At 32.5% G+C, this 12,474-nt stretch overlaps 1 protein-coding gene across 1 annotated transcript; it reads right to left on the reverse strand.

Moving 5' to 3' along the window:
• Positions 1-5,993: 5,993 nt before the first annotated feature.
• LOC127717633 (uncharacterized) lies at positions 5,994-9,274 on the reverse strand. The gene is made up of 4 exons (XM_052223358.1): positions 9,014-9,274; positions 8,333-8,635; positions 7,419-7,778; positions 5,994-6,832 (listed from the first exon to the last, which is right to left on the reverse strand). The coding sequence occupies exons 1-4, from the start codon at positions 9,060-9,062 to the stop codon at positions 6,342-6,344; spliced, it is 1,203 nt and encodes a 400-aa protein (XP_052079318.1). The 5' UTR covers positions 9,063-9,274; the 3' UTR covers positions 5,994-6,341.
• Positions 9,275-12,474: the final 3,200 nt, after the last annotated feature.

A 12,474-nucleotide genomic window follows, 5' to 3' on the forward strand; every position in this document is an offset into this window, starting at 1 on the left:
ACCAATTAATCAACAATTATGCATTTTAAGTTTAAATGAACTATTAAAAACAACAATTATACTTCCAATAAAACAAAGCTATATACATATACAGAATTATAGTTACCAATAGCATATGACAATCTGTCAGTTCTGTATCATATGACAAAATTAAAAAAAAAATATTACTCTTATATGAATTTCAAAAGGAGCGTCTGCATTTTTTCACACCAATTTAATGTTATTTTATTTTTTTATAGATCCAGACCCTTGAAGGGGCCTCATTCTCTCATGGTTTGGACCTTTCAAATAGTTGTGGAATTGTGGATTACACAAACTATGTTGAAAGTTTTCATGAACAGTTGGACTATATATTTATAGATTCCGAAATGGACGTGAATTGTGTTATACCTATGCCAGAACATAGCGAGGTAGAACAACATATAGCACTACCAAGTGTTGTATTTCCATCAGACCATATAGCACAAATCTGTGATCTTAAATGGAAAAGTTTATATGAATAATATATATGTATTTATTGTCAATTAGATTTTTGATAGAAATAAGTGTTACTTATACTTTTTTTTCAAGAAGCTTAAACTTGAAATTTGAAAAAAAGTTTAAACCTGGAAGTTACCCAGGATGTAGACGAAATGTCTTATGTGCAAAAGAAGAAGAAAATATAGAACATTTTATTTTAAAACATGAAATCTTGAGATAAGTGAGGAATGCCATATTCATGAAATAACTACAACGCTGAAAGCAATAGAAATTCAACTTGACAAACTATCAACGAACGAAAAACTACAACATATTTTAGACTTAAGGTAGATGGGGTGTCTTAATTATAATCCATAGAACTTTTTAATAAATTGCCAAAATGTAGTTTATATCATGCTTTTTAAAAATAAATAATAAAAAGAATGGGTCACGGGGCTTATTTTCACGCTATAGGTTGTGCAAAATTGACAGATTTTGTATATTTTATGCATGGAAAACCCAATTTTCTGCCATAAAACAAAAACTACACCATAGAATTTTGAGATAAAATATGAGAAGATAGCTCTAGTAGTATGCTTTCAGATAAGAAAAAGAAAACAGGGGGTCACGGGACCCGTTTTCTTGCTTCATAATAAAATAGGTAAATTCCTAACACATTCTATTGTAAAAGTAACTCTATCTGAATTATCTGCCCTTTCATTTGAGTTGCCTCTCCTTATGTGGCAACGTTGGAAAAAAATAGAATCAAACAAAGTATTCTGTTGTTTTGTAAAATACAACCATAAATATGATAAAATATGTCATTTTCTATATAGAAATGAAAATTCTTACACATGAATTACCTACTACTCTCAAAATTTGCACCTTTCATTAAAGATCTAGACCGATTGCTTTCTGGTATTTCAAAATCCAAGATGGAGGAAGACACCCTATCTACCTTAACGCCGGTACCGAAAACAAAGAAACTCTCTAGTCAGTGTAGTACACATAGAACGCCTTACTCGACGACTGCTATGTCAACTGCATATAACCCGGTACAAGTTGGAATGTGGACAGTAATAAATCTAGTGCGAAGTGACAATAAAATAAGCGATTCCGTTATCTTAACATCTTAAGAGTTTGGTTGGGGGAACGACACAAATTTCTGAAATCAAATGAAATAAACTTTATAATAAATGATCTTATGCAAATTGTGTTGGTGTAGGATATAACTGTTAATATGTGCACATCAGATATCGAATGGTGGAGGGAGTAACAGCATTGTACATTTATATAGACAGCACCTGAGCTGCACAGAAAATATGATTAAATGTTCAATGGTGGAGGGAGTACCAGCACTGTATATAAAGAGAGCACCTGTTCTACATATGAATATAGGGTTCCTCTACAAAGGGGGTTTAAAGATAAGTTAGATTAGATTAGAAAGGAAAGACATGGGTGTTGCTTTTCCGGCGACGACGACATTGTCGTCAACGATAAACATTGTTAAGTTTTCTGCTAAAGTTAGTTTGATAGGAACTATTGCGATAGATCAATGATATCTTTTATGAAGTTACTATCAGTACATATCAGTTTGGCGACTATGTTGAGGCCCTGTCCCCTAGGTCATGGTCCATAGACTTTGAATTAATTAGCAATTTTCAATGTTAAGTTTCCTGCTTGAGTCAGTTGGTAGGAACTACTTTTGATAGATCAATTATATTTTCTATAAAGTTGCATAGCTATCAGTACATATCAGTTTGACGACTATTTCAAGGCTCTTCCCCGTCAGGATCCAGTGACATTCAATTAACTTCCAATTTTCAATGTTAAGTTTTCTGCTTGAGCTATTTTGATAGGAACTACTTACAATAGACAACGATAATTACAATACAGTAACATTACTGTCTGTGTATCTCAGTTTGTTGACCATTTCGATGCCCTGCTCACTAGTTCACGGTCCAGCTTCTTTGAATTAAATCGCAATGTTCATCCGATTTTGTTTTATTTTATGCCGACAGGCAAGACATGTCTCTGTGTCAGCAGTTTATCTAATTGTAAACTTTTATTTTTGTGTAGCAACGTTCCAACAGTTCCTGTATATGAAGTAAATGGAACATATCATGTTTAAATGCTGCACTTATTGTCCATGAATGTTATAAAACCGTTATCAGACAAAATATGATGCTAAATGACCATTACCATGATTACCTAGCCTTGATTTTGTACCTACAAGTCTTTCTTTAATAGTATCAATTAAAAAGCCAGGGCACAAATTAGTATCTAGATCATTATTGGTTTCAAGATATAAGGCAAAAGGCCATTGTTGAAGGCCGTACGGTTGCCTATAATTGCTTATACCCACTTAATTTGAGCTTTGGTGGATAGTTGTCTCATCATACCACCTTCTGCAGTACTCATGATATAGATAATACTATGAAAATAAGGAGATGTGGTATACCACAAGAATATACATTACTGTTTAAGGACCACGCTATAGGATCACAAACCAGTTACATGTTGATATATATTCAGATGAACTTATGCTTCTTGGTTCTCTTTCTTTAACAATTATCTCGTGTGCATTGAGACATTTGAATATCATATCATTTTAGCTCACCTTGCCCAGAGAGCCAATGTAAGCTTTTCCCATCACTTGGCTTTCATTGTCTGTTCTCTTCTGTCGTGGTAGTCATCTGATGTCCGTTAACTTTTAAATCTGCTAGGTTAATTGGAACTAAACTTGGTCACAATCATCATTTGGGTCCATAATTTAGAAAATTTGCGATGACCATGCCTTCCAACCAACATGGCTAAAAATAGCACATAGGGGTTAAATGCATTTTTCTGAATTATCATGAAACTGTCATAGATCTAGAAAATCTAACAGGGCAGAAATATTAAGAATGTTGAAATCTACCTACTGTCCATTTACATCATAACTGTCAGACGACATCTTAATGGAGTTATTACCCTCAAAAGACGAATTTTTTGTTTTTTCATTTTTACCTAGTATTATCCTAAAAATTATAAAAGATAGAGAAAACTTTAAATAGCAAAAAATATAGGTCAGTAAAGACGAAGTTGCCAGTTGTCTTCTTATAGGAGTTATTGCTCTTAGTTTTCCCGTTAAAATTGGTAAAGTTGCTTTAATCCACTCGGAAGGTTTTTGTCCCCCGTGCAACGCATTGCGGGGGAAATAGAAATACCCTGCGTCCGTCCGTCCGTCCCTCTATTCGTGTGTACGTCCGTCCGTCCGTCCCTCCCTCTGTTCGTGTGTCCGTCCGTCCGTCCTTGTTAGTGCTCTCACGTGTACAATTTTTGCCAGGTTTTATGAAACTTATATCATAGGTTTATTTCAACAATGTCTTGGACGAGTTTAAAAATCAGTGCTGATCAAATATTTTTAAAAGAGTTATGCCCCTTGGAAACATTAATTATATGGAAATTGCATCGTTAGCACGCTCATTTGAACAATTCATGCCAGATTTTTATGAAACTTATATCATAAGTTTATATCAGCAATGTCTTGGACGAGTATGAAAATCAATTATTTTTGAGAGTTATGCCCTTGGAAACGTTAATTATATGGAAATTTGCATTGTTAGCGCCCTTATGTGTATGATTCTAGCCAAAACTTTTTCAAACTTATATCATGTCTTTGACAAATTCGAAATTCAATGCTGATCAAATATCTTAAAAGAGTTATGCCCCTTGAAAATAATAAATTGTATAGAAAATTTTCTGAGGAGCGCTCTGATGTGTACAATTCAGGGACGTATTCAGTCGGGGGCGTGGCGGGCGTGCGCCTTTCCCCAAAATTTGCAAAGCATGGGTTGTCCTCAGCTTAATAAAGAATATTTCGATAATTTTACCTCAAAATAATTTTCGTCTCGCTCCGCTCGGCGATAATTCAAGTTTGCTCCCAATAACCTAAAATCCTGGATCCGTCTCTGCAATTCTTGCCAGATATCGGACACATTAAAAAATCAATGCCGATCAATTATTTTTAAAAGAGTTATGCCCTTTGAAATATTGATTATATGGAAAATTGCATTGTTAGATATCTCATGTGTATAATTCTTGCCAGCATTTTATGAAACTTATAACATTGGTTTATATCAGCAATGTCTTTGACACTTTAGAAAATCAGTGCTGTTCAAATATTTTTAACGAGTTATGCCCCTTGGAAATTTTAATATTAACGGAAATCGCACTGAATATGCTTCTGAAGCCTTCATTTCTCTAAGATATTTATAAAAAGTTTAAAGAACAAAAAAAGTGGTTAGATAAAATATGTGTAAAGCGGGGAACATTGGAACCTTGTTACTTTTATTTTCACAGTTATAGTCACAGATGGCCAGGTCTATTGGATGGTTATAAAAGCCACCTTACCATCCTCTTATATCCTAAGTTTTACTTTCCACGAACAACATATCAGATGCCACTAATCGAACTGCTTACCTTTCCGGAGCATCAATTTGTCGATAGAAAACTTTAGAAATCATACCACATCTTCTTATTTTCATATTTTGTTAAGGTGCGCTTTTGCCATTATGTAAAGGTTTTCTTATCATACTCCCCAAAGTTACAATTTCACACAATTTTGATCATCAGTAAACCACGTTATAGCTTTTCCTGAGAAAGACATTTTTAAAAGAAAAAAGAGCTGCTTAAAGCTTTCTGTCAGTTCACTTTAACTTTAGATCTTATAACAAATTTTGTATTAGCACCATTGACCACTTAATTGTCATCCTAGTAGATAAAAGCAGACGATTTACTGTATTGAAATGATTTATTAATTTGTTTAACCAGAACTTTAAATCGAAAAGATTTCTCATGATTTATATTCTGCAATGGGTTTATCTTACCTAGTTCTAGCCTTGCATTCTGGCCAAACTCCCTCCTCGTGTCAGTACCTCTATAGAATAGTAAGCCAGGCTCACCCAATTCTATTTTTCAATTTTACAAGCAGCCTTAACTATTTGGTAACATTGAACGCACTGTTTGTAATTCCAAAAGGTAAAACAATATAACTATGACATTTTCATTTTAACTGAATCTCTAAGAATGCCTGTTGCTGCGGACATCTGTCGATTTGAAAATAACCAGACATAAGTCAAAGGAACAGGTTCATTTTTGCCAACATTTTGCCTTGCATTTCAACTTTATCATTGAACAGCTCAAAGGACACAGATTAGTCCTTAAATAGATCTTAATGTTAATAAAACAAATCTCTTTGTAATAATTAATCTTATTTTCAAAAGTTAGCACTTTTTAGATATTTTATCAAAACAAGATGATCTTGTGAATTTATTTCAAACTAAAAGCTTCAGAAAAACCTTGGCCGTAACTTACGATTCAAAATTGTTGTCACCAAATGGTTGTAATGTTTATATTGAATTCAGTGACACAACAATTCTTTGATAAGGGATTGTGACCAAAGTCATCTTCGAAAAAAACAAAACTGTTATTAATATCTTAAGTTTTTATTCTAAACTGTATATGTAATCATCAAAAGATAAACGGTCTCCATTTCGAATCGGTTGATGGCGTATCACAATTGATACAGCTCCCTCAATTTTGTCATGCTCTTTTTCAGATGAAGTACCCTTCTCAAATACCGGTAAGAAAAACGAATGCGAAACTAGATATGTTTAACCCACTCAAATATCACACAAGCTTTTAATTGGTTATTGATTTATCGTTCTTATATTGTATTCTAGCATTATATTTGATTTTTCGTTTTGGCACGGATAGTTCGATGTTTACTGCCTGCTAATGGTAAAAATTGCAATATGTAAACTGTGCACTACACACTATGCAAATAAAATATATTGTCTGGTAGAATTGTCAACAATAAGAAGAGAGAAAAACACGCATCAAAATTCAGCACTGCGATACTGGCGACTCGATTTCCAGTTTCCTTTTTGTGTACACTTAAATTTATTCTCAGCCGCTACGCACGTCAAAGAAAAGAACGGATTTATTTTATCACGTATTGTACATGGAGTTTGCATTTTCATAATGCCCAAAGTTATATAATTTTCACTCTGTATAAATGAGGTGTAGGGATCAAGATATACATGCTCACTTTTAGATGAAGATGAAGAACTAAAATTTGAAGAGAATGAGCGTATAATATTTACAGACGGTGGCTCTTGAATATTGCTTCTTTGGTTTTGTAACATATGACTGATATTGACTTGTTCACTTTCGTTTATTTCGTCGTAATGAAATTGCACCTCATTTGATGATTGGATTGAACGTCTTCGTTTACATCTTCTGTATAATACCATGATACACAGATTTACAATTATCGATGATAAAATTGCACCTGCAGATATCAAGAAAATAACGGGTCCCTGAATATCTGTAAAATGATAACAAGAAATCAGAGCAAACATTATTTAGACAAAAAATTAGTAATTTATAAAACAACTAGATATATTTATTCTAAATTGCTAAGTCATTTTCCTTGCAGATTTTCTAAACAAGTTCCTAGCCATATTGGTAATTTTACACAATATGCATTCAGTCGTAAATAATAATTGAAATACACTTTCTAGTGTGGCGTAAATCAAACACCAATCAATCATGAAATAAAGTTTTGATGTGGTAAAAATTTATGAGGAAATGAATATATTACATTTGTAAACGATTGAACAAAATGCTTCAAAATAATGAGTTTTAAAAGAAGTATGCAATGGTTTGATTTTGAAAACCAGAACTATTTAACAAACCTTTAAACGTCTATTTTTAGTTGGGTTTGAGAATTTCGAACTTCACAAATTGCATAAGTGCAAAGTTTTAATTCGGCTTTGAATAACTTTCAATCATCGAATATAGAACTACTCGTTCTAAATGTTTTTACAAATGTACACTTAGCTCACATAGTAACTATTGAATGAAATAATGGAACAAAATGCTCGACGATATATATTTTAGACACTCATTACCTGTTAGCTGTTCTTGTTTCTTTACATTCTCCACCAAACAAATATTATAGGATGCTGAGCCATACTTGTTTACGGCTGTAACCGTGTAGTTATGAAAATTATTTTTCTTCATTCTAACTGTTTTGAATGTTACTGTAAAACCATGAACTAATATTTCATTATTATGGAAAATGTCTCTGATGATCGATTCTTCCTCATTAAAAATGTTTGGGTTATTCTTTAACGAAAGTTTCCAGTTACTGGTTGAACAAAACACATCGTCATACTTTGGATTGCTTATTATATGAACGGTCAAAAATGCAAAATTATCCATTTTCCCCTTTTGAAATGGTTCATTTGATTCGACAAATACTGGCAGTCCTGAAAAAATTCAACTATAGTGGTTATGCAATATATAGATAAACAAGGTAAAATATCAGACAAGTCAGTTGATTTGCGATTATAACACTAAACTGCAAACATGTTATTCCTATAAAACTTCTTACAAATATTCTTTATAGTTTCTTTTGACATCATTTGTGAATTCAAGGACCGTCTTTATTTTCTTATGATGGTAAGTATTTCAGCTCATTGTAACAACCCTTCCAACAACTTTGAAGAAGTGTAAACGCACTCCAAATACTTTGATAACTGCAATATTTCATGAGATAGCTGGCCGTAGAATTTTATAAAATATTTCATATTTTTCCATTGGTAGCTAGATGTATACCAGTTTCTACTATTTTATTCAAAGAGAAAATCTAGTAAAGGCTAGATGCCACCATATTTGCAAAATGGTCAATTTAATAACATTTTTCTATTTAAAGCTCTAGGAATAGTTGAAAAAGAAGTGTTTTGTATGAACAGATAATTATTCTCTATCGAATTGTTTGTTTCTTTGTGTCTTTAAGATTTTAACACTATGCTTACTTTACCTTTGACACTGACGCTTGTTTGTCCTTGCTGGTTGATATCACCATTTTGATCTGGAATACCGTTATTTACTGCGCATAAATAGACACCGCTATCCTGATATCTTTCGATTTTACTTTTCACATTAGGGAGAATAAGAATACCATTATTGGCATTTAAATAGCGAATATGGTCTCCGAAAAAAGACTTGTGCTCCCATCTGTCAAAGTGATAAACATTTGGAAATCCATCAGGTTTACATTCAAGAATTCTAAGTTCTTTGTTAATTGTAAAATTATCATGAATGATCATTACACTTGGTGGATCTGTAATAAAATAATAAGTTGTATGTTCTAGCAGCATAGATAAGTTTTGTATGCTACATATATTAGATAATTTGAGCCATTGTACATTTCCGTAAACACACATTGTGAATAAAATATGTCATGAGCAATTATCGTATGCATAAAGAACTCATATTTTTGTAAGATTAAAAATAGTTTATACTTTTGGTAACTATATCTTACGTTTTTCATGGTATTAAACTTCCCCATTTTCTTTTCAGTACATAACATAACTTATTGTCACACAAAACTTGTCGAAGAAAATATGGGTTGCATAACATAAATAATGTATTTATGCAGAATATTTCCCGAGTATAGTTTGATAAGAATCATATTGTTATTTGGCAACATACAACTTACATTGCACTTCAAGATGAAGTCCTGCCTTTCCAGCTCCAACCATATTCATCGATATACATTCATAATAACCTTCTTGTCTCCTATTTACAGCTATTAAAACCAAATGACTAGTGCTACCGCTGTTTTTATATACTATGGTTTTATTTGGTAAACGCCAGAATATTTCTATAATTGGGGGATTGCTGTCTGAGAAACATTCTACAGTTGAGTGCTTTCCTTCTACTATTTGAATGGTTGAGTTTGAGTTCAATCTTGTCTTTGGTCTATCTAAAACGATGAAATATATCCAGTTTAAAGGTCAAACTCTAAACGAAGTTTTGAAAATGAATGAGAATAATTATTTGAAATTCATGGAAGTATTTACTTACAAATATTCAGAATGCATTCATCTATACACTGAGAACGTGTATATTTACCTATGTATACATTAGGAATATCATGTACAAAACTGCATAATATTATAGTTATTCTGATGCAAATGCCATCTACATCTTCTTTTGTTAAATGTACACCAATAATAGCAATAAAAACACCACCGCCTGAAGTCTAACGGTTAAACGTACATTTCTTGGAATTCATATGGGAGTAATTTGTACCAGGGTTACACACAGACAAAACTGTATTAATGGATTTGTAATGTAGAAATTCAATATGCCTTGGTTTTGAATATTTTCACAAGTACTTTATCATTTTCTCACAATTTGTTTAAGAGGACAAATGGTACTCAACCGGAACAAAACTCAAATTGGTACACAGGTAACATTATATAACAAATTAGCTGGCATCATAAACACGTCTGAAAAGTACAATTTTCAAATTTGTATGCATAAAGCGGCTATCTTGTTTACTTCTTATACAACTAGGATAACGATCGTTTCAAACACGGATGAACTCACACGGCTTCTACATCCCCCTTAGTACTACTTACACAAAACATTCAACTGGACCGTTTTGATGACAGGACTTCTCAACAATGGACTGTACACAATACATCTGTAAAAATGCATGTGGCTGCTTAGTGTTGGGTAAATGCGATATGTCAACGAATCAAATGGTCCTTTCAGTAATGGGTGTCCACCATATGTCCAGGAAATGGTTTCATTTTGGAATCTTGGCTTACCTGGTGCAACTGTGCATGTTAGATTTAATTCATGATTCTCCACACCAGTTATTTTACCAAAATCTGATTGCTGCAAAATTGTGACATTTGATGGGATCTCTAAAAAATAAATAAATAATACACAATAATTAAGCAAATAAATAAACTAACAAAAGCATAAATATAGCCTCTTCTATATTGTTAGAAATAAATGATTTTATTGATCTAAAATGCTTCAAATGATAATTTTTATCGACAAACGACAATTCCAGTTATCACGTAATTAATAATTGTTGCGTCTATCTAATTGTCTTTAATTTTAGTTCGAGGGTTAGATCTAGCGAGAGAGAGAGAGAGAGAGAGAGAGAGAGAGAGAGAGAGAGAGAGAGAGAGAGAGAGAGAGAGAGAGAGGAATGCTTTCCCTCTCGTATGATTTGATTTTGTATTTAACGAGTAACCATTTATAAATGAATGTTGTGTAAAGTGTACCTGCTAGCTGAACATTGTAATCATACTGCTCATTCGGAATATTATCGTTTATCGTAGTACATCTGTAAACTCCTGTGTCCTTGACGGAAAAATTTTCTATTTGAAGACAGTATTTGCCTTTGGTTGGTAAGGATATTACAGCAACTCTATTCCTTTTCCGAAGAAAACTGTTGACCTGTTTCTTTTGGCTGTAAAGTAATAGATTGGGCGGTCCAAACCATGACACATAATCATTCTGTTTTTCACCAGGACAACTAAGGAATAAAGTATCATCATCTCGAACAAAAACTGGAATGGGATTGTTTTCTGCAAAATTTCAGACATGTGAAGATCAAAACTTCAAACGAGAATGTTTTACGTTCTGCAAATTACAATTACAAAACGGCCTAGATATCAGTGTTCAATTGCTGTTTAAATGAATGTTATATTTTGTGCGTTACGCCTACTGACTGGGTTGTTTTTACAACTTTATTAAAAAAAAAGCCTAAGGTCACCAGATGATTCTCAAAGCCTATGTAGGGAGTTCATTCAAAATTTACTCTAGAAGCAACCCTTGTGATTTTATGTCCATTCTTACATTGTCTTAGAACCATTTAGTTTTAGAGCATTTTATTACTTTAAGTCATGTCAATTTTAATCATACTTAAAAACACATTTCAATTCAAACCTTTTAAAATGCTTTTTGTTGACAAGTTTATAACGACAAACTAACCTACAAATGATAACGTGGTACTGATGATCCGGTTTTTTTGTGTACACATGACTTATTTCACTGATATTATTCAAAATACAGATACCCAAAAAGACAATTACCTTAGATTCATGATCATATCTGAAAGAGAAACATTTCAGTCGATGGTATGGGGAGGGTACAAGAGATTTTAAAAATGAATGAACCGACAAAAACAAATAATCTTGTCAAATGCAACTTGAAAATAAATATTCCGACTCACAATTGGTGGAAATAGGTATGCATGAAAAAAATAAAATAAATATCCAGGCTGCATTGTCTAGAAAAATGGACAATCGTTGCTAGCAATGATTGAAAATGAATATTTGTGAGAAAGAATTCTCCGTCACATACTATATTGTATAAAAGAAATCTTTGACTGGATATTCCTCCCTTTTTGGATAAAAAAAATGATTATCGTAACTTTTGTTATAAGTATTCATGTAATAATAAAAGTAAAATAAAAATGAATGTTTCAGTGAATGCTACTTATCGGAAAATTCATATTACTTGTTTCACGAGAGTTAACAAATTGATGGAAAAGACGAGAACAGGTTATGGAAAACCCATTCAACAAGTATCAGACTAAAGACTCTTTTCAGGAAATATGATAAGACGTCTTTTGTTTATTGGTGTCATTGACATTTTCCTTATTTGAATATATCTTTTTATGGTTGGTGCGGTTGATATCAGACCTGTTATAATAATCAACTTAAATAGTGTGTTGTTATTTGTCTTATTGCATCTTAAATGCAATTGAACAGTTGAAATTTCATTAAGCAAAAACACTTTATGTTTTTGACAAAGGTCAATATACTTTTTTCTTATTTTGTTGAAACGGCACAAATAAAAGAAGATGATTTTGGTTTATTTTTAACGTTGTAAATCTGTCTCGACATCCTCTTTAAGAAAATTCTGCAGCAACTAAAACCTTAGCTACATTTCTCCTCATAAATCATTTAATTATTTCTATTACCAACATCTTCGTGCATTTTTCATTGTTATACAACACAAAATGATTATCTAAGATACCTTGGACGATCTCATTTCATAATTGATCTCTTTTGTTTACTTATTGTACCTCGAACTTATTAACCAGATGTAGGTCTTTACGTTGAGGTTCAATGTACGAAATGTTAATCG

Source organism: Mytilus californianus, unplaced genomic scaffold, assembly GCF_021869535.1.
Source record: "Mytilus californianus isolate M0D057914Y unplaced genomic scaffold, xbMytCali1.0.p SCAF_10, whole genome shotgun sequence".
NCBI lineage: Eukaryota > Metazoa > Mollusca > Bivalvia > Mytilida > Mytilidae > Mytilus > Mytilus californianus.